At 45.8% G+C, this 27,113-nt stretch overlaps 1 protein-coding gene and 1 long non-coding RNA gene across 4 annotated transcripts in view; one reads left to right on the forward strand and one right to left on the reverse strand.

Moving 5' to 3' along the window:
• Nucleotides 1-12,582, reverse strand: part of SLC38A1 (solute carrier family 38 member 1) — a 40,140-nt gene extending 27,558 nt beyond the window's left edge. Inside the window, exons 1-2 of one of the 3 annotated variants that reach the window (XR_005818271.1) lie at nt 12,235-12,582; nt 4,001-4,213 (exon numbers count right to left, since the gene is read on the reverse strand). Coding sequence is in view for 2 of the 3 variants with exons in the window: in XM_040551789.1 (XP_040407723.1) it covers nt 4,001-4,119 (119 nt within the window). In the remaining variant the exon portion in view is untranslated. The remainder of the gene's footprint in view (nt 1-4,000; nt 4,214-12,234) is intronic. The other 2 variants (XM_040551789.1, XM_040551798.1) reach the window with 2 other exon arrangements.
• Nucleotides 12,583-13,029: 447 nt separating this feature from the next.
• LOC121067398 lies at nt 13,030-27,017 on the forward strand. Its single transcript, XR_005818278.1, has 3 exons — nt 13,030-13,681; nt 22,372-24,548; nt 26,762-27,017. It is a non-coding gene; the product is annotated as an uncharacterized LOC121067398 (long non-coding RNA).
• The last annotated feature ends 96 nt before the right edge of the window (nt 27,018-27,113 follow it).

The following is a 27,113-nucleotide window of genomic DNA, read 5'->3' on the forward strand; positions in this document are numbered from 1 at the left end:
GTCTGATCCCCCTGCTTCTGCTCATCTGTAGGCATTCAGTCTCTGTTTAATGATCACAAAAGTAACAAATCTGTAGATACTATAATATTATTGCCCCCTGGTATTAAAGTTCAATGAAAACTAGTTTCCTTGGAGAAAACTAGTCTGATAAGGTAAACTGATCCAAAGCGCATTCTTTTGAGTTAGTCGTACATTAAAATAGACCGGATTTGCTGTCCAGCCTGTCATCTCCTCTGACAATGCGGGCAGACCTTCTTGCGAGACACAAAGCACTGTGCCCAGCTTTTTTGCAGGGGGCTTCCCAGCCCTGCCTGCCAGCCAGGGGGCCGTGCGCCGCAGCGGGGGGCTGTGGGGCTGCAGGGGTGTCTGTCTGTCCTGCTGGCTGCACCCTGGCTGCGGCTGCCTGTGCTGGTGCAGACAGCTCAGCCGGCAAGCCCGGACGAGAAGGCTGCCTCGGGACCACGCTCCGTAGGTGGTACGGACGCACCGTGGGACACCCTACGCTTCCCGGGAATGGAATGTGTTGCTGAACTTAAAAAAAATAAAAAATAAGGAGAAAGTAGGGCAAAGGTAGTCCAATAGATTCAACACGAATTTTCCCAAGATTTGCATTTTTTTATAAAAATGTCATGCTTTTAAAATTTCAGAGTGTCGTTTTTCTGGTGGTATATGAAAGGAACACACACTAGAAGACTAACATTTCTTGTTAAACCACGCCATGCGTCTGTTCTGCTTAACAGATTAGAAAAGGAGCTATTCATTGTCACAATGTTGTATATTTGACCTTTATAAATCTGACTGGAATGAAGTGAGTTGACTGCTGCAGATTCTCCCAACCTGCGCAAGTACAGGTGCCACAGAAAGGCACGGTAAGGCAGTCTGTGCCTTCAGCGCCTTGCGATTCCTTGACAAGCACCAAACCCATTTGTGCTGTTTCTTGTCTTCATTTTGAATGCTTAGCCTGAAAAGGCATAACCTGTTCTTGTATGTTTCTGCTTTCCTCGTGTCCTTCCTACATCACAGCCAAGCATGTTTATGCAAAACTTTTTTGGTACATTTATAAAACATCCTGGGCAAAAGATAATCAGTTCGTCCTTGTGATGAATGAAGCCTCATGGTTGGCTTGGAAAGAATTTCTTAATCCGATTCTTTTTCTGGCTTGATTTAGTAAAACGTAGAAACTCAGTCTTATTGATAAAGTGATTTTAAAAGGACCATGCTTAACCATGGTCTCAAAATTTAATTTATTAAAGGACTTAAATGAGAAATGTTTGATAAAGGTGATATCCTGGAGCTAACCATTTTGGCTAAGCAGAGTTAAAACCATTTAGCCATCTCAGATACGTTTAAACATAATTAACTTAAAGTGATATTTGACAATGCCTTAAACATTTGTTAGGGAGAGCTGGTTTTGCCAAGCTGACAGAACTCTATCCTCGGGCAGTTTCTTAAACGGAGCTGCAGCGTGAGCGATGGCAAAGATTTCCAGGGCAAGCAGGAACAAGAAATGCAGAAGAAAACTTGCTCTGGCTTACACTATGGAACTTCGACCAGATCTGGGTACAGCTACCAGCAACCTTGTTAACTGAACAAGGAGGGCTCCTCACTTACGAGTAGCTGCAGACCAGGACAAGCATTCAGCCAGCAGCTTCCTGAGAGCATCATCACAGTTACAAGTTTGCTGAACGGCTTAGTGGATTTGTCCTGCTGTCACACGAAGCAGCAGGTCACCTAAGCACTGATGCATGTCATGTTCAGCGATGGCACAGTTGTGTAGCCAGGATAAATGGTTAAAAGATGGCAAATCCATGCCTGGATTTGCTGCAAGTTCCTTTATAGGCATTCCCAGAAAATATTTAACACTTGCATGCAAAGAAAAACCCCTCCCAACACAGCCCCTCCCAAACGACATCCCCTCCCTACATACAACTGCATATATAAACGCATATTCAGGCCCAGAAAATGCTGGAAATCCAAAGGGAACTAGAGAATTCTTTTCCAAGATCAGGAAATATTTGGGGTTTAAATCAGACCTGGAATCAGCTTTTCACTGCTGTATCGTCCCCAAAAGACCCTTAAAACCGTCGCTCTACATTCAGCTTGAAAAATTATGCACTGAGAAAAAAAAAAGAATGGTTCAAAATGAAATACAGAGTGTGAAATCAAGCAAGTTGAAACAACTTAAAAAAAAAAGTCAGTTGAAAATTACAGATCTAATCTAAAGCTCAAGTGAAATCAACATAAAAAAGTCCCACTGATTTCGGTGGACTTTGGAGTTTCACAAGGCTTTACACGCTGTGTGTCTGACAGCACAGAAGACGATCTTCTGTACGCCCGTTAACCTCTTATCCCACAGGGACCGGACATTTGCCAACACAGCTGTAGGAAAGGAATAACCACGTCCTCAGGGGATGTGCTTGCCGAGGGGAGCAGAAGGGGATCCAGGTACCATTAGGGGCGCTTGCAGGAGCAAGGAGTGGCGAGGTGGAGAGCAGCACGAGCACAACGCTACGCACAGGGCACGACAGCAGCGGACAGGATGCATGAGTGAGGAGGTGCCTGGCAAACACCCAGGCAGAGGGGAAATAGCGATGGGATATTTGGTACGACCAAGTGGTGCTCCATGGAGGAAGAAAGTTACCCACAAGGGAAAAGAGAACTGTGGAATATGCTCATCTGCTTGAAAAGCCAGAGCAGGACTTAGAAATTCTGTCTTTCTGATGCTTTCCACACCATGTTTTTCTTCCCTCCTTTGCTTGACCCTGCTCAGACTTGGCCATGCTCACAACACAGCTCCACAAGCACTCACTGAAAGAGGACGGACTAATGGGGTTTCTCCCCCTGCCAGTTACCTGTGGTACCAGCCAAGAGCTCAGCCACCCCTCCTCCTGTCAAGGACATCAATCCTCAGCAGGCTCCGGGGAGCGCCTCCACCGCTGTCAGCTCCTGAGCTCCAGGGGAGCCAACAGGAAAGTCAGCAGGTTCATACAGGAATTGTTTTGTTTTGGCAAAGTCAGAGGGGTTTTTTTCTCTTGCTCTCACTTTTTTTTTTTTTTTTTTAACAGAAGTGGTTTGCGTTTCGCCCTGGCACTTTCCATCAAAGCAGTTGCATCAGAAAATTCCTGACCAGCCCTCATCACCACCAGCGCAGCTGCGCTGTGGTCACAGCGCTGCAGGGTGCAGCTGATGGCTGCCCCAGGACTTCCCCGGCCAGGCTGGCTCCAGCCCTGCCCCTGGGGCTCAGCACTTCAGCAGGAACCTTGGTTGATAAACAGCTTCGTGCTCTACAGCTTGCAAAACCCAGCCGGGGCACAGCAGCAGATCTCAGCACCTGTTGGATGCTGGTGCCCGGTGGAGACACCTGGCAGATGTGCCATCACATCCCTTCTGTAAATGACTATCCTGTAGGAAACTCAATGGCCAGTTTTCACCAAAATCGATAAAGAGTTGCGCTACTTAGCTGGACGTGAGTTAGGTGCAGGTCTCTGTTTGACCAGCCCCTCGCTCTCCCCGCTTTGGGGACAGCCACTGCTGCCAGGTCTGTCCCACCCTGGAGTGAACAGCAAGTGCCAGCCGCACGCGCCACAAGCCTGGGGACAGGGATGTGGCCAGGCAGGTTACAACTGTCACAGTAGGGACCGAAGGTCAACGAAGCGATCTGCCCCATGCTATTCTCTTGGTCGAACTGCATTTATTATTATTACTTCTCCGCTGTGTGCGAGTCGACGTCTCAGAATGTTGGCTTTTTGCTACATTATATGTTTGTGCATTTTATTAGACTAATTTGAAAGATTCGAAACGATGAATAAATTGCCACTCTGTTTGCTTTATCTGCTGTTGCAGCCTATGCCCAACAGATGTCACATATGAAATTCAAATTACATCTTCAAATGGAGCATGACTTGGTGATGAATAATTCAAAACATATACTGAAAATTAGAATGCTGTTTTTAAACAGTGTGTTTCTTAGCACAGGCAGCGTCAATGGAAAAATACTCACCTATTTATCTGGCCATTTTCCACCTCTGTGAAATCGTTTGAATCATTGCTGATGTTATCATCTTCAGGGACAGTCATATTCTGCAATTCAGTCAGTTCTAATCCAGCTTTGAACGGCATCCTGGGCGAGGAACTGTACGTATCCAACTGTTTCTCAAAATGTTAGTGTTTGGTTGAGGTCTGGTGGGTAAACTGCAGCCACAGTGTCAGCGACCTAGGTAAAACACAGAAAAAGCCCAAGATGTATGTACACACCAACAGCAAGCAATATGACCAGGAGAATACAGTGAAAAGAGGGACCATGCTACCAACCAATTTGATATTATTAGAAGCACTTCAGGCTGCAACACACATGCATTGCAGAAGAGTAGTGATGTTAAACTCCTCAATGAGATCCTTACAAAATTACCCAGTCCTGACCTTACAAATTTACCCAGTCCCACAACCAACTGCTGAGGATGGTGCTGGTAGTTATAACTGGTGAGCAAACCAATTGTGTTTGTTTTAGAAAGAGACTCACAACCTACGAATTAAGAAATAAAAATGATTTGCTTGCCCAAGGCCCGTTTAGTTATTCTGTGTTCATCTTCTGTATGTTCTCGCTGATGCCTTTTACTTAAAAAGATAAAATACCTCACTTCTGTGCTGCTGCTCAGTGGAGGAACAGAGGGACAGAATTATCACAGCGCTCTCCTCTGATGCTATCTGTACTCTAGGTAGTTGAATGTGTTAAGTTTTTTTGGTAAAGAAGATTTACAGAGAATACTCTGCGTATGGCTGAACGTATTCTGAACAGGGACAGAAACAGGTCCCTAAGCTTACATCTCTTACGTAGAAAGAATAACGTACAGCTTGTGCCAAGCAATTATTATTTAGAGATCAGGAGGTCTCTCCACTGACAGATGCGTTGCATAAAAGCAAAAACACCAAAGGCAGATTAAGCAAGGCTGCTACAGACAAATTTCCTTGTCAGAAATGCAAATCAACCGAAAGACCAACGTTTTCCGGAGCCTGACCACTGTCAGCTGAACAACAACTCCTGCGTGATGCTGAGGCACTGGATTGTTATTCAGAAACAAGCTCCCGCACCACAGCTCTCTTAATTCCCATTTTGTGAATGAACGGTCTGCCCTACTGCCAAACAACGATTTGCAATTCACCCTGGGGTACTTGGTGAATGTTCACATACCAGATCCATTTGGGGATATTTTCTCAAACCCCCAGAGCTACCTCAAAACCGTCAAACTACTCACAGGCAACTATGGAAGCAAAAGCATCCCCAATTAACTTTACAGGACCCGATGCTTTGGGCTTGCTTACGGCACCTCCCCAGCGCACAGAGGAGGCCTTTGCAAAGGGGCCCGTTTCCCCAGAAGTGGTTTCTCAGAAATAATTTCATTGTGAAATTTAGACGTGCTCTTATAAAAGCCCAGGCTCCCCCAGGGCACTTGGTGTACAGACGGAGCAGCTCCGTGGGATCAGGGCCTGTCCTCCTGGGTGCTACGATGGTGGCCCACTGCTGACAAATGGCTGCAGGCCGGCAAACGGGGGGTGGCTCTGGCGTTGACATTCTGGAACAGTCTTCGCAGAGGCATAAAATAGTCTACCTATTTTGGAAGGGAAGCGTGATCTTTTTATGAAAGGATAAAGCCATAGGAGGCAGCGGCTGCTGAGGTGGCAAGGGCTGAGCACACTGCATCCCGAAGCTTCTTGTGACCGTGAGTTCCTAAAATAAACAATGCCTTAATAGAAGGGGCAATGTCTGTGCCGAGATCTGTATCTGCTGACATTTTTAAAGCTATGCAGAGGCTCCTCTGAAATTCAAGCAGTGCAACTTTCCCTTTGGGGGCTGTTTTGCATCTTAGTCCCCCAGGAGGATTTTCCCAATCGCCCTGACGCTGCCTGTGCTTAAGAAATTCCACACTGAGTGTGTTCAAAAACAGGTGCTGAAATTCACCCTTCTGTGAGGTAAACAGCGTGCTGGAAAGCAGTCTTCACAGCTCACTGACGTGCAGCTCCTGCTTCTCCTTTCTGCCGTAATGCAGCTCAAACGCTGGGGTCGGACTGACAGGAAAGTGGCTCGTTGGTTCATTTGCATGGAATCTTTGCAATGCAAAACTGATGACTTTTTTGTTTGTTTGTTTGTTTGTTTTAACTAAAGCTCAGATTCGACCAAAAAAAGGATTGAATGAAGACGCAGCAAAATGCCAGTGCAACTTAAGCCAGCTGAAACACTAGCAACAACTTCAGCAGATTCCAGATTTCAGACAGATGAGTGGCTCCTGCAACAGCGTGACAGTATTTTGGAGCCTGTACTAGGTTCTTGCTAAGTTAAGGGAATTACTTAAACAAAACAAAACCCTGAAACCAAAAACATTGTTGAGCAAAATAATTCATTGCACTTTCAAGTATGAGAAAACTTGATCTCAGTGCCAAAACATGAGGGCAGTGAAGAGAGAACCACGGGGCTGGGGACTGAAACTGTCACAGCGTGAACTCACTGCAAGCCTTTGGCCAAGGATAACCACGCCATCCTTAGCACCTCCATCTGTAAAGCTGGGATGACAATAGCGACAATACTGCTCAGTCTGTGAAGTGCTCGCAGGTTCAGAGAGAAAGGTGGTATGTGTGATATCTGGAAAAAACCTCTAAGCAAACCTCCAAAATTTTGCAAAGATAACTTTCCTTAGATATATACAGTGCAAACCTTTTGTCAGAGCTAACCACCCTAGGCTCCCTCCACAGTCAGCAGAGTACTATAGGTGGCTGCAGGAATTTCGCCCCCAAAACTCCCATTTTACATTGCAGGCTTTATTTTGCTCATTGTGACGATCAGCACACAGGACCCAAACGACACCAACAGTCCCCAGGGGCAGCGTTCACATCGGCTGCGTTTTCTCCCCACGTGCTGCCCGTCAGCTTTGGGCGCTGCCAGAGGACAACTTGCCCAGCCATGCTGAGCTGGAAAGGCAGAGGGAAGGAAGCAAGCCATGCCTCTGGTGTAGGTGCCACTGATGCTGTGGGAAGGAAAAAATAAAAGCTTCAACTAGTAAGAGTCACTATATGTTGATTCTGAGCTGTACTCGAAGAAGGATGTATTTTTACCCGAAGGCGTTTTCATTCAAGCAATGTCATAAGATAAAAGAAAATAAAAATGCTACCTTGGCAAAAAATCCTTGACTGAGCTTGATTATTTAATGTGAATTAAAAATAATCTGAAGAGTAGTTTCAGCAATCCCACTGTGCTTGTTACTCTGCCCACCCTTAAACTTCCCAAACAGAGAAGTTTCAGATATTTGCAGTCAAACCAGACACAGTTTCCAGACACACAGAGTAAATCAGCAAGGGAAAGTAAGAATTCTGCCCTTACTTCAGACTTCCCCACTCACATGGGCAAATAGTTCATTGAAGTATGAATTGCCCTGAGATAAAACCAGAAAAGGCTAAAGTCACTTCTAAAGGAAGCTCCAGGCCCTCAGTTCAGTAGAAAAAGCTCTGCTGCGGCCTACGAGCTTGGCTTTCTCTTTAGACATCCCATGACATGTCCTGTAAAAACCATTATGGATAATTTACTCATCGTGTGCTCCTTGCAGAAAATGGGAAAGATTACAACTGGTCACAGTCTTCAGGAGGAGGACAGTGAGATGACACAGGAAGATAAAACAAGTTTGTTTTCCTCAAGGACACGGAGACCTTCACAAGCCATTAAAACACATTCCAAGAGCTGGGCTCCTTTCTCTGTTGCCTTCTGAAATATCAAAGGAAAAAAACAAATCCTGCTACTCCACTCTTCTGGATTGTCAAAGTTCCACAACAGCAGAAACAGGCTCAAAATGTTTGTATCTGAAAAAATACGGTAATACAGACAATCTAACTTTATTTCTTTTCCTGGCTCAAGCATGAACCCTTTCTAGGCAGTACCTGGAGGAGCTGTAGTATCAGAAAACCCTTTGCTAGAAGCAGCATATCTAACACTAACATCACTACTGATGGTAATGGTGATGGTGTAACTTATAGGTATTTGTTGTCATACCCTGCAAATGACATCATTCAAAAAGTACCATCTTAGGACGCGCGGCTGCCCAGAAGCTGCCCAGCTATGTGGCAGGGTATGGGAAGGGCCGGACACCATCTTGCCCATCTCTGGGTATGGTTTTCGTCACGTCGACTTGTACCCTCACCACACACTTCATTCATTGCACATTTCCCGCAGTCTTTGGGATGGCAAATATCCAAGACACACTAAGCAATTTTAAGTATGGAATTCGAGACAATTTACTTAAAAGCTGAAATATGACTCAACTTCCTGGCCAGAAGGAGTTTTGCCAATAAAACTTCCTCTTGTTCGGTTAGGAGGTATCAAAATCCAGCACCTGAGTTTCTCACATGCTGTTTCACTCCCGCAAAGCCTGAGATATGATACATCTTTCTTTGCTCGTACCGTCGAAAGTTCTTTCAAAGAAAAGCAACGTGACCGGTAAGACTCCATGGATATAAATAATGAAACGCCGAGCCTGAAACTCTGCGTACGGACTATTCGCTTAGATGACAAAAAGCAATAATAGGTTTTAGACGTAACAGTATCACATTGAAAGGCTGGGAAGCAACCATCTCCTTTCTGTGCAGCATTAGTGACACCTGACATCTGGAACATCAAGTTCCTGTTTTACTCCTAATCTACAGGAAGGACAAAATGGAGAGATGAGAGAAGCGCCACTGAGATAACAAAAGAGCTTGGAAATTAAAGACTGACTCACATCCACTGAGCAAACATCTGAGGTGCTGAAAATGTCACTGTCTCCAGCTATTCGGTACTGCCCCTCTGCAGCCCTGGGAGTGGGAGGAAGGAAGCAGGTTCACCCCAGCCACCCTGGCTCGTGGGGGCCAAGGAGAGCAACCAAGGTGCTGGCGTGCCCCTGCCACCAGCGGCAACACCGTCAGGCCGTGGGAAATGAGGTTGCCAAAAGCCCTCCCAGCTGCAGCAGCTGTTGGCTCGGCGACTGCAAGCTGTCACCTTCCACATCCAGGCTCCTCTTGCAGAGAGCCCCCCAGCACATGGAGAGGGAACAGTTAAAAAAGAAGGTAGTTGGGAGAAACAAGCCAGTGAGAGGAGACTCGACAAGGAAGCTTGGAGAAGGATGCGATGAGAAAGGAGCGATGTGCACAGACGCAGATGCTCAGCCCTCCTCGGTGCTGTGACCTTGCTTCGCAACGGGAAAACGCTCCTGCTCTGCCCCATCGCGCTCTGTGCTGCCCTTCCAGGCTGCAGGAAGGAAGGGAAGAGTCCCCGAATTAAGTCTCGACAGGCTACTCAGCTGATCAAAGGCAGGCAAATCAGAAATCATAAAATCCTAGTCTGATTCACCCAGTGATTCATTACTTCAGGCAAAACACTTAAAGATGAGCCATAAAGGAAAATGGTTTTAAGTACATTTCTGTTCTGAGCCCTTCCCAGTCAATTTAGCAAAGGCATTTGGCAGAGTAATATAGTCACATTTTTTCCTAATTATATTTCTCTGTGAAATCCTCTCAACAGTCTCGGTTTTGCTGAAGAGATCCCAGGACGCACCACCACAAATAAACGAACTCTTGTGTTGCACAGGGGCTGTGTGGTGGGAGTGCTGCAGGATGGGCTACAGCAGGGCAGCAGACGATCAGAATGAATCCACAAGGGCTAAATAGCAGCTTTGAAACTCTTATTTAAAATAAATTTTGTACCACAGAAAGAACTCTTTGCGTAGATCCACATGTAACTCACTTTTCCTTTTTTCCTGTTTACGTGTAATTTCTTTACTTCACTTTCCTTGACTGTACAAGACTCAGAGTAGTATTTACCCGATAACCTTACACAAATATTATGAGTTAACTGGAAAAGGGCTGTAAAGCACTTTCAACATGGAAAGCCTGCTATTTTTCCCAAGAGTGGCTGCTCAGGCTTCTTGGATTAGATTAAGGTTACAGCAATAAATACATATCAGAAAGAAAACTTCATTCAGGCTTGAAATATTTACATATTCCCACAACATCTTGTTTGCCTTTTTAACACAAACTTCTAAAGCAGCAGTAATCGTCACGCTGGGTGCTCAGAAAAAAATGAGAAATAACACAGGGGGAAAGGAGAAGGCAAGGGAGGAAGGAAAGTCCCATTTCTGCTCAGTCACCCCTCTGCCCCCAGTAAAGAACAACCCCCCAAATTAGAAAATCTGGATCAGACAGAGGAGGAGGAGGAGCCTGCAAGCACAGAGCGCCCTTCCTCCCCCTCCAGGCACTAAAACCCTTGTAAAAAGCAGGGTTTGGCCAGGAAGGAGGATCGATCCTCCATGTTCTCCCGCAGGCTGCAGAGAGGTGAGGGAGAGGCCTGGTGCCCGGGGCTCGCATGGCCCAGCAGGCCAGCCCCGCTGCTCCCTGCCACCAGCGGCAAGGCAGGGGGTGCTGCTGCTGCTGCGGCATGCTCCACTGAACCACGTTCTCTGTGCTGCCTCTTTGGACTAAAAACCTCCAAAAAGGCAAAGTCAAATTGCAGTCATTCGGTGCGACCCCGCTGTAGTCAGTGATGTGCCACCAGGCCACTGCAGAAGGCCTCTGCTCACCAGGAGTGTGGTGGATCCTAGATCTCTGACAGGTTTCTGCCCGTTGGCCTCAGAGCAATTTGGGAATGGGCTCCCAGCCTGGAAATGGTAATTGGTGGTGCTATGTATCCTTCAGCAACAGATGGATTTTCCTTTTAGAGGCTTTTTACATGAAGTTCATGCTTTGGTGGCGAAGGAAGAAAAAGTTAGATGGAACGGTGCACTTGCTTTCTCCCCTTGTAGCACCCTTACTTCTAAGGTGATCAGGCTCAGAATATATCTATGTTTCCTTCCAGAGCATGTTCGATCAATCAGAAATGAGCTTTTTCTAATACTTTACTTCTACGACAACAGCTGGCTCCCCTTATTTTGCCTTTCAAGCAACAGAAAAACCCAAGGCCGCCACCGAGAGGGGACGGACACAGCCCGGGATGCCCGCACCCGCTGGCGGAGGTGCCCAGCAGCAGCAGGGCTGTCGGCACGCGGCAGGATCCCTGCTGCGCCTTCCATGAAGCCGGCTGCTGCAAAGGGCTTTCATTTCACTTCCTCCAGTGTCACATAAACAAAGTGCAGTTTTACACACTTCCCCATCGCCTCTTGCACAAGGGGGGCTGGGGGGGAAATTACAGCTACAGGTTGTGTTGCAAACTCGGGGAAACAATGGATCGATACCACTGCCCTACCAGCGAGCTGCAGGTCCATGCACACACGTGTGTATGTACTGTGAGCCGTATGTCCATGCACACACGTGTGTATGTACGAGCTGTACGTCCATGCACACACGTGTGTGTGTACTGCAAGCCGTACGTCCATGCACACACGTGAGCGCATGTACAAGCGTGCATCCAAACCTGACCCTTTTTTGTCCGCGCCTTGGGCTCGCCAGGAGCACGCAGCGTGGCTGTTCCCCACACACACGCGTGCCCTGGGCCCTGCTGCATTTCCCCAGAGCCACCCGAACCCCACGGGCCCCTGGGGCCGGGCAGGGCACTGGGGGGCCCCAGCAGGGCTCAGCCCGCAACGGGCGGCAGCTGCGGCACACGCGGGGCCACCAGGGCGGGTAGAAACCCTCATTATTTCAATTTTCTATTATTTTTTAAAATTATTTTGGCGCTGCCAGTGAAAGCTCCCGGCTGCTAACTGCCATTTTACATTTTTTTTCCTTTAACATTTTTGGGTTGAGGCAGCATCCCGGCGCTCCCCCCCCTCGTTTTCCTCCCCCCTCTCCAAGCTCCCCCCTCCGTGTGTGTGTGTATGGGGGGGGGGGGGGGGGGGAGATGCCGCATGCCTCCCCCTCCCCAAATCCAAACCTCCAAAAAGGCAAACCTCCAAATGCAAACCTCCCCAAAGGTAAACCCCCAAATGCAAACCTCCCAAATCCAGCCCCCCAAACGCAAACCTCCCCAAACGCAAACCTCCCCTCCCCATTTCCCCCAAGCCGGCCCCGCTCCCTCCGCGCATTTTCCGGGGGTCGGACCCTGCTACGATTTTTCTTTTTTTTTTTTTTTTTTTTTTTTTTTTTTGGGGTGGGGGCCGCTCGCGGTGCAGACAAAGCGCTGCCGGCGGGGGGCCAGGGCCCGGCTCCGCAGCACCGTGCGCGGCGCGGAGACAAAGGCGGCGCGGGGAGCGCGGCCCCGGCCCCCGATTGCATCAGACGCCGCCTTACCTTCCCCGGAGCCGCGGGGACCCCCCCGACGTGCGATGGATCCCCCCCTCTGCCGGCGGCGGCACCCCCGGAGCGAGGATGCGCTAAAGAAATTCAATAAAATAACCTCGGCGGCGCAAGCGGGAGGACCCGGGGAAGGGGCGGGGGGGGGGGTAAGGAATTAAATCGCAGGGCAGAGGACGCAGAGGATGCCGCTCCTCCTCCCGCCGCGGGTGTGTGCATGTGGAGGTGGGCGGGCGGCCGGGAGCGCGCAAGGCGCGCCGCCGACACGGCATCGGGGCCGCGCAGGGGACGGGGCCGCGCCGCCAGGTGCCGCGGAGCCCCCCCGGGACCCCTCGCCCGGGGCCCCTCCCGCCGCCGTCCCGCGGTGCAAACTCTTCTTTTTTAAATTTTATTTTTTTTTTTTTACACGAAAACCCGGGGTTTGCTCGCTTTTTGCAGCTCCGCGGCTGGCTCAAAGGAGAGCCCCTTCTGGTAAGGAGGCCGCATTTTTTTTTTTTAATTAAATTAAATTAATTAATTAATTAATTAATTTTATTTATTTATTTATTTATTTTGGTGGAGTCTTCCCCGAAATGGCCACGGAAGGTCTGGCGCCAGCACGTTGCCAGTTTCCTGTTTCGTCATGCAAGATGCATGGGCTGCAAGCGCTGCAATTCGCGTGCGGGGTCACAGCGTCTTCAGCTGGGGCGAGACGCATTTTACAGAGGTACAGGGGGATTTGATGTGCGGACGATTTGCTGTAGCTTATTTCTGGAGTTACATCCATAAAGTACGATAGGAGCCTTCCAGCGAGGAAGGAGAACTTAGGAACGAACCTGAAGCAAGATGGCATTAAGGCTGGCGGGGTGACACCGCAGTCCCTGCCCTCACCCCATGCAGCACCGGCTCACACAGGACATCTCAACGCAAGGAGCAGATGCTGGTGTGCGTGGCTTTGGGGCTGTTAACCCGGCAGCCCGCTGGGGAGCTCCCATGGCTGCTCCACCCGCAGCATCACGGGCTGCATACTCTGGGACATCCCCTCCAGGGGCCCCTAAATGTCAGGCCAGAAAGGCAGATGTCATACGTGAAGATCTGTGGTTTTCAAATCATCGGTTTTGCATGTTGGAGTTGGATTCTCTTTATGGTGCTTTTAGAGCATTTTAGTTTTCCTCACTAGGGTCGTTCTTTGGGTGTAAAGCAAACCATGAGGCAACCCCACTGTGCCCCACGAGGACGAGAGCCATGCACCCTCCTGGCAGTGAAACAGGAGAGAGGAGGAGTGAGCTGCCCAGAGTTGGTGAGCCCAGGGCTGCTATTTTGACTCTTCCTCCCCTGAATGAATCACTCCCAGGCAGCCCCATAGAAATTTCAGGCCGACAAAGGATGTGGGGTTGCATCCAAGTCAGGTACTTGCCTCCGGATCCAGCCCTGTGGGCACAGCACCAGGCCGTGCCAAAAACAGGTAAGAAAGTACGTGCCACTCAGACTTAGTTACCTTTAAACCTCTCCAATTACTAAAGAAAAGGATATATTATGTAGTGTGTGTGTTCAGGTGGTACCCACGTAGGCAATAGGACGACAAATCTTCGTTTTTCTGAAACAAAATGTGCATCAGATGGAGTATCAGATGAATGGTGCTTGGCTCCATGCACAGTTCCCACCTTTCATTTTACACCTATACAGACAGGCGTTTTCTGCCTTACAGATAATTTGGTTCTTACCTTGTCATGCATATTTTTAGAACCAAGGTAACTATTTTTGTAGAATTTGGAAAGAATCTTTTTAGCATATCTTAACACAGCTCATCAAGAACAACAGCACTTCTCAGAAATTAAAAGTATTTTACAGTACACTTTACTTCACACTTTTAATATTTCATACTTCTCCACTCTCAATCTCTTCCTGATTTTGACACTTTTGGCTCTGTTTGCCAAGATGTTTTGTGAAACTTTGATGTTTGTGACCAGCACCTTCTAGTTCGAGCTTTTACAATTTCTTGTAAGATTTTTTCAATAGGTTTTCATGCCCTTTTATTGACCTTATTCACTCCTCATGGGCCTTTATCTTTTCGTGTATTAAATCTCCCTGGCTTCAGATGTACGAAAGGTTCAGGAATTTGCTTTTATATTTCAGGCCCATCGTTTTTCTTCCTGTTGTCTGCCTAGAGCTGGTAGTTCTCTCCTTGGATGCCTTTCAATGCACCTTTATCTCATCAAAATGGATCCTCTTCCCTTTCCTCTGAAACAGTCCCAAGCCTTTCTCTTTCTGTGAAAACGCCATTTCCATCCTTCTTTTGTTCAGACCTGCAGCCTCCAAATGTTCTGTAGATTACATTTCTGCTGCCTAAAATGCATCAGCAGCCATGCTCATTTCCAGAACTGCTCTCTGAAGTACAATGTTCTTCCAGAGTTTGGAAATTTCCTTTCTGAGCCGTCCTTCAGAAATTTCTGCTTATTGACTAACTTAAACTGCCTAATGGAAACTGCAGGTATACAACGAAACACTCTACCTATGGAACACAAGTGAACTTAAGTCAAAAAAAAAAGCAAGCTATCCTTTGATTGACTAAATCATCACACGTGAGCATTGGGCAAGCTTCTCCATGCACAGTTTATGAATGCTGCTTGATTTGGGGTGCATTTTAAACTGGGACTTGGTTGGCTTCTTTGCTGTCTTTTGCTTAAAAATTGCAGTGATACCTGCAAGAGATTCTGGGCACGACTCTTGCACCTGGCACAAAGCTGGTGACAGTGGGTTGTTGATTTTGGATGATTACCCATTCTGATATTGTAGCCCCAGGCAAATGCATGGCTAAAGCCCAGGGGAAAGCAGTTGCCTGTGCTGGAGGTGGCTGTGTGTGGGTAGGGGGAGTCATGGGGAGTGCTCACAGAGTTCTCTTTATTTTAGTGCATCCGTCATTGGCACGCTTGGACTTATGTGTTAGGGCATGTGTGAGAGGAGGGGGAATAAAAGAGAGAAGATCAGAAACAGGAAAGGAGGTGAAGGAGAGAAATGAGAGATCCCGTGTTTTGCAGAAAAAGCTGCTTGTCAGAAAGTAACCTTGAACATCTCTGAAGTCCTGACAGGCTTTCAAGAATGGCCAAGGCTGATGAAGAAGCACAGCGTGTAGGCAATGGCTATTTCTGCGCCTCTGTGCTACATTTATGTCTTGTGCTAGTTGAAATAAAAGGCACATGGACTTCTGGGGCTTTTTTTTTTTTTTTTTAATTTTTATTATTAAGAACTCTGTGTCCATTTGCTGCAGAGTGCCCATGAGCTTAGACCTGTGAAAGCAGCATCTGAGCTCTGCTGGGCTGTTCACAGGAGGCCTGATCCTCTTTTAGGAAGTAGTTTAACGGCAAGGTCCCCTTCACACCAAGGCTTCACAGAGACCATGTGCTCAAAAAGTGTTGCAGGTGTGCTGCAAGGAGGAACAAAGTGCTGTACCTACTTGGGTTGAGGGTTCTTTAAGTACTAACACACCATGGGCATGCTTGGAATCCACTGAGGAGGCTGAACTCTTCCAAGGTGCTACAGCAAATTATTACACTGCCCCGTGCCACGTTCTTCTTGGAAGTAAACTTGTCAGCAATTACCGATGGTGTCTCCAGTCTGAGATGCCAGGATTTGCTATCAGACAAAAATAAAGGTTTCTTGGAAATCTACCATCATGTTAAAAGCCTGCTGGTGCTCATAGGGTCCCAGTGTCGGTTCTGTGACAGTCCTTGACAAGGATATTTTGTCTAACAGCTGAGCAAGGGAGAGCATCACTGACGACGACGTGTAATGGGGAGATTTGTACATGACTGGTCTTGCATGACACTCTGTAAAGAATTGCCCACACTTGTCGCAGAATTCATGAACAATGATAGCATCAGCTGTGCTTAAACATGTTCAGCCGCCTCCAACTCTGCAAGTTGAGGCAGTCGGTTTTCTGAGGGCTGCGAAATGTTGCATGTATTTCTGTGACTCCGTGATCATGCGATAGTACCATCTGTTGGCTTCCTGGCCAAAGAGTGGTGTACAACTGCAGTGACTAACCCTGGCTTAGTGGAACGAGCTCTCCTCTCTTATTCCTCTTTAGACTCAGGAATTCATGCAACCAACCAGGTAGTTGTGCTTTCTCTCCTTAACTTCTGATCATCTGCTCTAGCTCTTTTCTCCAGTCTGAACAAATGTTTTACTAGAATACAAAGGCTTCAAACTTCTTGCATGAGCCTAAGCAAATACCGGTGACTAAAGCAAAGAGATTTGCAAGAATGATAGATGCCTATAGTGATAGTGAAAACTTCACTAAAACACACTTTAAAAGTATGTGTAATGAAATGCTCTTTTGTTTATGTTCTTTTAAGGCGTTGTTTCTTACCATGAATTTATAGTGCTATAGACCAATTTATATGGTCTGACAAGACCATAAAACTTTGATCTTTCTGAATGAGTAGATTCAGACTTAGTCATATCCATGGTGCTGTGTTGTGATACAATGCAAAGAAGAGATTCTCTCTCCTTTCCCCCAGAAAAGGATAATTTTGCCATGCCATTTGTACAGAGTAATTTTAAAGGTTTTCTCAGCAAGTGGAGAGGAAGTATCTGTTAGGTCGGGGGGCCAGAAATAGTCCTGGCAACCTGCAACTCCCAGTCCCAGCATTAGGCATAGCTGTGGAAGATGGGATGTCCCTAGAAACATGAAGTGATTGATAACTGTTGTGCATTAAATCATACTGAAGATAATTTCTTTAATCAGGGACTGGCCTCCTAGTGCACAGCCCAGTAATTGAATTCTCCTCTGTTAAAAAAGATTTATAAGAAGATACATATATAAAAGAATGTGAAAGTTTAATTTGGAATTTGGGTGCCAAATATATATCTAAATTCATATCATTAATAAGAAGCACTCAAAGTTGCTGAGCATCTGTCAGTCCTTCTTACATCTACGGGAGCTGAGGGATCTCAGTGTCTCTAGCAATTGGAGTGCTTATTTACCTGACAATATGTGAAATTAGAAGCTAACCTGTAAGTGTCCAGGTTGCACATACTGACCATATTGTAATCCAACAGTAATGTATCCTGGAGATGTTACGGGACCATGAAACATCACAAAGCTGAAAAAAAAAATGGGGAGAATTCTTAATTTTGACAATTCCTATCTGATAAGGTGAAATCAGACTTTCAGGATGGTGGCAAAATGAGGAACTAATTTTTAAATCACCACAGTAACCAACAAACTAATATAGATTAGCTTTAGATACAAGAAAATCATACTCATATTTAAGAGTAGAGAGCTAGATTAAAATGAAGTTTAAAAACATCTTGATCACTAGTATTTTTAAAATGATAAAACAAAGACATCTATTGACGTGCCCAAGCACATGTCAAGAAATATGGCAGAAATACAGCAGAAATGCTAAGGTTATTTGGAAGCTGAGGCTATTAACATGTCTCTAGGACTGGACAGGTGACTCATGTGGTATCTGGTACCTATGCCATTGCTCCTCTGACAATTACATTTTCTTTTGCAATTCTTTAAAGTGCAAACAATTTTGTTTGTGTGTGTGCTAAACCTAAATGAAATGAAAGCAACATTTAGTCTGTAATTCACAAGGCTCTGGATATCATGTATGCCGGAGATTCCTTCCCTAGAGGCGGTGACAGCACTTCAGGCCACAGCAGTGCGCGTGCACTCGGCGATTATTAAATGTGCAAGCTTTTAATAATGTGTTTGTGGAGGAGTCAAGTTCTGCGGGAAATGCATTAAACAGATCAAATGAAGCTAGGTGGAACTTCTTGTTACGAATACACCAAAACTTCCTGGTCTGCCTCAGATGGAGAAGTGTGCAGCATCGCTGTGTGCTTCCCCTGAGCCTCACCTGCTGCATGCAGCTGCCCACCCCTGCTGCACCCCCGGCGTGCCACTGAGCTCAAGCTGCAGCAAGGAAAAGGGAAAACATCGTGCAAAAATGCTGAAGTATGCAGGCCCCTGCTTGGAGGCATGACTAAAAACATTCAGAGGTACCTGTGGGGTAACCTCCCTTGCTCTCTGTTTTTAGGCTTCGTGTAGCAGCTGTCATTACAGCAATGAAGTGATTAGATCTGCTCTGTTGCCTAATTACAGGACTAGAAATGGCATGCATTCCTGCAATCTCGTTAAGTACTCCCTATCTGAATCCTCTGATTTCAAGGATAGTCTTTGGGAAATTATCTTTAAAGCAAATCTTTTTTTTTTAAAGTGCACTTGATTGACGTGAGGAGTCTATCATATTGTAGAATTATTGATTATGATAAGCACTTTGAACTTACACACTGTTTTTCATCTCAGAATCTCCTAATATTTTGCTACAAGTGGCAAGTATTAGTAGTCCCACTGCAGATTGAACACTTGGAGGAAAACTGAGAAAATACATGGTTTACTCAGGATTCCCTATCAAATTGTGGAGCAAGACCCCCTAGCTCATGACAAGCTGTCCTTCCCTTTAATGTACTTGAGGGGATCCTACCAGCAAAAGGGCTTTTGTTGAGTTTCTTTTGGATGGAAACCAGGAGTCTTCCATGCCGGACCCAGTCCTACAGATTTTGGGTACAAAACACGACTGCTCACAGTCTCCTGTTGGATACAACACTTGCGAATTTTCTGTCTGAGAGCTGCTGCCCTCTCTTGTACATTAACCAGGAAGACCTACATGGTAATATTAATGATAGGAGCACAGTACTAAGAGAGAGAAGACATTTAAAGAGACTGTACGTCTTTCTCAGTCACCAGTATGTCCCTCTGCAGTGGTAGGTCTGCCTTTGTGCCAGCTTCTGGCATTTTTGGAGACAGAAAGCTGAACCTACTCCCACCAGTGCTTGCTTTATTGCCTCCCAATGGCCATATATCTACCCACCTAAAGCTGTGTCGCAGAGCTGTGGGCTTGCATCCCTCTCCTATGCCAGGCCTGGGCTGGGATGCTTGGTGTGACCAGAAGTTGGACATACAACCAAGTAAACAACCTGGTCCTTCCTCCTCTTCTGGTAAATGGGGTTTAGCAGAAGGTGCTGCTCACTTAGTAATGCATACAGCTAACTGTATACATGCTTACAGCAGACGAGATAATAATTATCAGTGGAACATACACAGACATCGGTAGAGTCCGTTCACACCAGAAAAGGGATTTGGTAGTTTTGGTTCCCACTGCTTTATCTCATCTGCACATCCCTCCTATTTTTCCATCTGTTTCACATTACTTAGTCAGGAGGTGAAGAAAGCAAGTAACATTTTAACAGAGCTGGGTCAGAAGAAAAGTGTAGTAAAATTTCTAAGACCCATGTAGAAGACTAAAAGTTGGCTTAAAAAAAAATCTGGATGTATGGGATAGCAGAAAATACTCTTACAGCATGAGTGTAACACGTGCTTTACCAGCAGGTCTGGTGCACAGAGCTCATGGTAACCAGAAGGCAGAAGATATAGTACAATATGTAATATACATAAATTCATATATATTACTATTTTATACCGCAAATTTACAGATAGATTATACGTAATATATATTATGCTAGCAGATATCTATTGTACCTCTTAAATAAATACAAAAAAAGCACAAATGGGTTTAGAACATGTATTCAGTTTATGAACTTGACCGTGTTTTTATTAGGGGTTTCTTAGTCTCAGATGGCCACTAGAAAAGGCTGTGCTCCTAAAGCCTTGCCGTGGCTGCAAATCATAGCCTGGTCCTGCAAATTTTGTGCGCTCGAGGACTGAAGCCGCATTGTAAATATTGTTATGGACTGGACTACACCAAGCTGCTTGATCCAATATGTTTTTGCTATTAACATAGTTCCTAATGCAATAGTAAAAGGAAGGAGTAAATGTATTTTGTAAATGTGTTTTAAATTACATTACTCTGAACAAAACATAACACATTTGGGGAAGCTGGAGGGGATCATGCATTTCCCCCCGCTCCATGCAACAGTTGATCAGGCACCAGGGAGCCAGAAAACTGAACAACAACAAAAAAATCCAGCTGCCAACAGCAAAGGGGAGTGACAAGCTTTTCACGTGAATTTTCAACAAGATCTTGAGGTTTTAAGAAATCCAAATCAGGACCTTAAATAAAAGAGTGACCAGGCTTTGGGGCATGCCCACTGCCTGCAGTGAGAAAAAGCTAAACAAACACAGCAGCGTGTGCTACGGGAACTGAGGAACTAAAAATATGGCACACCGGAGCTCACTTCACGTGCACAGCTTTGTTTGAAAATGTGCTGGGTTTAACCACAGGGTGAGCCACAGCAAACTGATGGGAACCTCACCCTTCTCCTAGTAAATATTCAGTGAGCAGAGAGGCAGTGTCCATAAACTATCAAAAAAAAAAAAGCTCTCAAAGCTTACAGCATTATGCAATTATTACAATCTGAGCATTTTTTAAGCAGAGCAAACATTTGCTTTCCATTTATTTCATGGCTGGCTGTTGCTGGCGATGCAGACCCAAGGATCCCCCTCGCTCCTTGTTTGCTTTTCAGTTTTCACGCAGGAGGAGGGTTCAGTGCCCGCATCTAATGTTACATGCACAAAGCTGTTTGCTTTTCTCTGAGCTCCAGGTAATTTTAAATGGCAGCTGATGCTTTACATTTAATTTCTGACGTAAGTTAAACAAACAGGTGTCACTCACGGCGAACACCGCTGCTTGTGGCTCATTAAGCCATGTTTCCGAACCAGGGAATCGATTGCCTGAGCGTGCTGCCACACCGGGGCTGGTGAGCTGTGCAATGTGGAGAGGCAGCACAACCAAAGGCCTCTGTCTTTGGGCCTTCTGGAGCAGCAATGCTGCATTATAGAAGTAGATTTATTTATTTATTTATTTATTTCCTCATCATTTTAATCTCATGTTTGGAAATTTCTGAATTTCTGAATTAAAATTCATGGTTTTGCCCTCCTACCAACACTCATAGTTTCCCCTCACACAACTTTTTCCTTCCCTTTTTCCACTTTTTAATTAAGGGCTGGGGTCTGTCGTGGATAACATCGTATCATGAGAAGGGTGAAGTGTTTGCTTTCTCCTACGCCAGTGACACGAGTGTATTTAATACCTTGCCTGTTGCAGATGTCCTTATACTTGAATTATTTACATCCTTGTCATGCTGCTGCCGTAAACCTTGCCCTGTGGTTTCTCATCCTGTGGCATATTTTGTGCTAACACATTACACTGCATGGCAATAACACAGGGGACAGTGCATGCAGATAGCGTGCAAACCAAGGTGTGCAGGCTGAGCTAAGTGTCCTTTACAAGTTTGATGAATATCACCAACCAGGACAAACTTTTGAACTCCCAAGGGCTTCTGCAAACTTTTTTTTTCTTTTCTAATTAGACCTTTTAATCTAATAAAGGATATCATCTCTACCTACAAATCTTGCCTCATGTCCTTATGCTTTTTTTTGGCTATGATAGTGCAACCTCTTTTGACACACTTTAAATGCACATCAAATACAACTTACTTTGCTATGCGATAACATAATCTATTTTTTCACTTTACGGCAAGTGAAGGAGACAATATACTCTTGTGGCAAAGTTATTTGAGGAAAGGAGCAAAATTAAATCACGATTCTTGCGGGGCACTCCAGGTTCTGGGAACGTGTGTCCCCCTGCTGCTCTGCTGGTTTTCCAAAGTCCTGCTTAAGGTGCGCAGAAAGATTTCAGTGTTAGTTCTTTGACACCAACACTGAAAAATCCTTAGTTGAGTTCTGTTTTCCACACCAGTTTTGGTATGCATTTTGTTTGGCATACATGGGTTTGTCTCTTTTCCCTTTCACTATTCCGGGAGGTAGGCGCGCACCTTTCAGAAAGCAGGAAGTGCTTTATCTTCATAGAAATGTGTTGTGACAAATAATACGGGTATTGATCTAGGGTGGTGTTGGCCACAACTGTGTTTTCCCTACAGAGACTTTTTTTCAGAACCCAGAGTTAAAAAAAAGAGCAGTTGAAGTCCTGGTAATCCCAAACTAAATCTAAATCATGCTCGTAAATCTAAGTATAAAGTGAAGAGCAGGGTTTGCATATGGCAGCTTCATTTGCAAAATCAAATGGAAATGGAAAACAAGAAAATCATCCTCAAGAGGATTCTACTAACTCTGAAATTTGGATTTTTTATCTTTTTTTTTTCTTTTTTTTTTTTTTTTCTAAGGATTAATACTTTGCGTCAGGACGGTGCCTCCCACACAGGAAATTTAGCAGACACAAAATAACGTTAAAAGGCCTTATATCACAGCAGAACGAAAAATGCTGGCAACAGGAGGGAGAACGAAAGTGGATTCAAAGCGAGTGGTTGTTTTTTCCATAATCATGCTGCTTAATAACATCAGACAAGAGTTGTCCTAATTTTCTACAAGACTGGCCTGCGATCAGCCCATGGGAAGGAGACACAAATGCAGCTCTGCGCTGCGTCACCTCCAGCGGATGCTCTTGGTTTCGTCGCCCTGTGTGCTGTGATGGGGGAAGTGCTGCCCTGGCCACTTCCCCAGGCAGCGTGGAAACCCCAAAATCTGTCTGGGAGCCCCACAGGCAGCCCACAGCTTCAACACAGGCACGTTGGTGGGGTCCTGATGTCCGCGCTGAGGAGCCTCCATCCATGAGTGACCGCCCGTACCTTTCTTCAGGTGCCTTCAGGTCTGTTATCTGAGGTGTGCATCAGACCATTTACTGCCACAGGGCACCTCTGAGAAGTTCCTTGGTTGGGTAACGTGTCTGAAAGTTTCTAAGAGCCCACAAAACTAAAAAAAAAAGGTGAGTTCCGAGACCAAATACCTGGTAAATGTGTCCCAGAAACACCGCAAGTTTTTCAGCAGCTGGCCCCATTGGCCCTGTGGAAGCTGTGCCCTGTGTGCCAGGCACAATGCTGTAAGGTACACACAGGCGTTCTGGCCTTGAGGTGGAAAATATCACAAGAATAGTTCTGGTAATGATCCAGACACAATTTCTAATAGGATTAGGAATAAGCACGAGGCCTGGGAGTGGGGTAACTCTTCCTGTGCCGCAGGGCTTCTCCCCCTGCAAGCACCTGGGTCACTGGCTCATTGCGGTGCAGAATTTGAGCTCTGTTTTCTTGCTTTGGGCTTTTGAATTAATTCCATGTACTTGAGTATAGAAATAACTTATTTTAGGCTCAGGTCCTGGCAGCCACCCAGGCTGGGGCACTGCTTCCCAAACCATCCTCAGAGGCTCTGTCATTGCACGTGGTGTACAGATATTCATGTTCCTGCAAAAGGGCAACCCTCGGACTGTCGCGGCTCTACATTCAGACTTGGAGATCGTTTTAATTAATGCTCCAGCCACCCTTCTGCCTAGAAAGGTCAATTAGAAGAGGAGTGAATGCCTTCATGGGCTGCTGGAGGGGATTTGCGGCTCTGCCTCTGTTGTTGCCTCAGCTAACCCTTGTTAACTTTATGTTAGGTTTAAAAAGAGTGAGCTGGGGTCGAGGTGTGACTGCTAGTACTGACATTACATGAGATTGCTACTGATGAGACGGATATGTCTCCAGAGCAAAAGATTTACCCGTTTCTGTCCCTTCTACATAAGTGAACAGCTTGACAAGAGTATCATAACCCAAATTAATCACTCAAAATCTAAACATCATTCAATTTCTGTGTTGCTGTACTCTTAAAAAAACAATTCACCAGTCCTCTGCCTTTGTAAAGCCAGCTATAAGAAAAAAGAAAAGAAAAACAACACAAAACCCCCAAACCACCCTCTCATGCCATGAAAATACTTCTTCACCTTGTTAGTTTCTTCAGTAGACAAAGCTATTCTTCCTCGAGACGCAGTCATGCCTCAGACCATTCATTTTGTTTCACAAAGGCTGTTTTTCAGTCCTCAAGAACAACGATATTTCCTATGAGTCAAGCAAATTCCTCCCTTCAGATGTGAATACCTCATCAATCTCTTGGCTGGAAGGAAGTATTCCCCCGTGTCCCTTCCTGTCTGCATCCTGGAAAATCGCATCAAACCTACCATTTCCCACTGGTTTATTTTCAGAAGGAGAAGTTACTGACTCAAGGTTGGAGTCTTGTTTGTGACGTTGCAATTTTTACATGGTCCCAGTGATTCAGGGTATTTCAATTGACTGCGTGGAAGAGCGCAGAGCAGTCTTGGCGTGGTTTGGTGTTGAGTAGGTCCCTCAGGGCCGGAAGCCAGGCTGAGCATTTTCCTGCAGAGCGAGTCAGTTTTAGCTCTTACATTTGTACCATCGAAGCTCATCACTGCAAAAATTTTCCAGGATGGCAGAGAAGGTTTTTCTGGAGAGCGACAAGCACCTGGCTGCATGTTTGATGCATGGCTGGAAGAAGGAGGAGGAACCGTGCGCAGGTGAGATCTGGCCCTCCATGCTATTCAGACAAGCTGTCTCCTTCATTTCACTGAACACTTAGATGCCAGTAATTGCTCCGTCAGCAGGAAAGGGCTCTGGCTTATGGTGATTTATTTTATTGCTTATGTTAATGTGCTGGTGGGATAGAAGATGATAGTCCTGTGGGCACTAAGGATCAGGAGTTAAGTAATGACTCAGGCTTCTCTTGGAGGCTGTCAGCATGTGCAATTTTCTCCTGCCCTTTTTTCACATGATTTCAAAATAATTTTAAATGATTGTGAAAATTTATTAATTAAGCCACTTTGCGGGCTGGGCTGGCTGGTGTTGAGTGCTTCCCACATTCTGTTATACTTACCTCCTCCAGGACTACTTCCACATTGCCCCTGCTCCCTCCAAGAAAAGACAGAGAGGCCAACAAATCTCGGTGGGATCACCTTGGGATATGGCCGCTGGTGGAGGCTGCTCCCACCCAGGGGGCACAGCTCTGGTGTGGGGGTCCTGAGGCTGGGACCACCCTGTCCCACCGCCTGGCTGCTCCCCTTTCGATAGCAAACATCCCCGTTTTTCTCTCGGGCACCTCTCTTGTTGGTTGTCACACTGGCTGACATGACACTGCAATATTTATCATTTTCTTTATCACTGAGTCATGCAAAAATTCCCCCTTTTGTGTAGTTTTATAAAATCCCATTGTAAAGCTATCTGGCAATGTTTGCTAGGCTGGGTGAAAAGGGCATATTTACTTCCTCTTGGAAATGAATTCTTTGCAGCCTCTGGGATCTTTGCACGGGAAACTACATAGCATATGGAAAGTAAAGGCTTTTCTTCTTGGAAAAAGAAGTCCCGAGAAGTCTGCAAAACCTCATATGAGTATGAAAACTGAAAGTTTTAGGATGTCTGTGGTGGAGGGGAGAAGTGAAAGCCATGGCGTATTAGCCTGAAGAGAAAAAGAAACGAAACCAGGAAAGATCTTGCAGAAGGACGCCTCTAACTTTATCAGCATGCTGTTTGACTGTGGGCAATAACTCACGGCCCACGGACAGGGAGGGACAGTGCCTGTGTCACTGGCAAGGGAAAGGTCTGGTGGCACACAGCAACGCTGCTTAGTCAGGGAACAGCAGAACCGACAGAAACAAAATCACCCATAAAAGCATTTCAGATTCCATGTATTTGGTTTTCCTCTGTATTCATAAAAATCGGAAGGCAAAATAGTTACTCAAAGATATAGTTGAAGTTATATATAGTTATATATAGTGATATACATATATATATATGTATATATATATATATATATATGAAGTTATATATAGTTGTGCTAAAAGGCACAGTTTTCCGAAGGGTTTTAATCCTACTTCAGACTTTCTGGATGATAAAGAGGGGAAGTGATTCTTTCCCACACTTAGCCATACACAAGTGAGAAAGAAAATACTCCAGAGGTTTAGCTCTGGTCAAGCTGCTGCTGGAAAATGCAGAAGAGAAGAAGACAGCTGCTGCCTGCCAAGCTGAAATTTGCAGGGGAGGATGAATGGATATGCTAGCAGTTAGCCACACTCAGACATAATAACCGTCATAAGACTTCTCCACTGGGACCTGGAGATAAGCAGCATGTTGATCCAAGATAGGGATTGTTTAAATGGGTTGAGAAATTTAACCACAAGATGGAAACCAGCTCTGTTAAGTGCAGGAATAGGGAAGTGCTGTGTTTGACCTGCCATAATGGCTGGAAATCTGTGGCAGCAAGGAATAACATTTGTTTTATGTTAAATGAATGACTCGGTTTGGAAACACAGCTCATGTGTTGGTGTCACCCAGCTGGTGACACGGACTGGGCCTTCCTTGCCTTTCAGAAGAGCTTACTGCAGAGTTTGGGGCTGGCTCCTGGGAAAGGAGAGGCTGCTGCCTTTCTGCCTTATAGTGGATTTGGGGTTGAAATCGGCTGTTTAAGGTCTGATGGAGGCAGCTGGGTGCAGTATGGTGTACACGAAATGAATGCTCTCACAGAAGAACCGGAGGTGGAAGGCCAGCTTCTGCAGCTAGCAGAGCGAGCCCAGGCTTCAAAACGTACAATGTGCAGGACGAACTGGGTGAATCACGGACCTTTGTAGGACAGTGAAAAATAGTCTAAGTTTGGGAATCGATATCAGCTTTTATTGGTTTGCTACAAAAGGGACTCGTGGGCTTCACTTTCCCATTTGACCTTTTGTTGGCTTTCCAGGTGGGTCCGAGTAGATGAGAAGCCCAACGACTCTGGAGCATTTGGGGATACCCACTGCACATCACTTTGCTCTGCTCCCCGTTGTTTGGCTGCAGTCTGAGCTGTTTGCAGAGGACATGAAGAAAATGTAAGGGTCACCAAGAGGAGAGTTACAGAAGCTACACTTCCTTTCCGAGACCCATAATGAATTTTTATGGTATTGTTGGTACCTATCCAACATCTATTACCTATCAGTTTATGTTTTGCAACTAGAAAACCTGTAAAAATTAATATATGTAAAATAAAAAATATCACATAATTTAAATAACATTTTCAAGCACGGTTGATGATGCCACCTAGTACAGAGATTACC

This window comes from Cygnus olor, chromosome 1 (assembly GCF_009769625.2).
Source record: "Cygnus olor isolate bCygOlo1 chromosome 1, bCygOlo1.pri.v2, whole genome shotgun sequence".
Taxonomy (NCBI): domain Eukaryota; kingdom Metazoa; phylum Chordata; class Aves; order Anseriformes; family Anatidae; genus Cygnus; species Cygnus olor.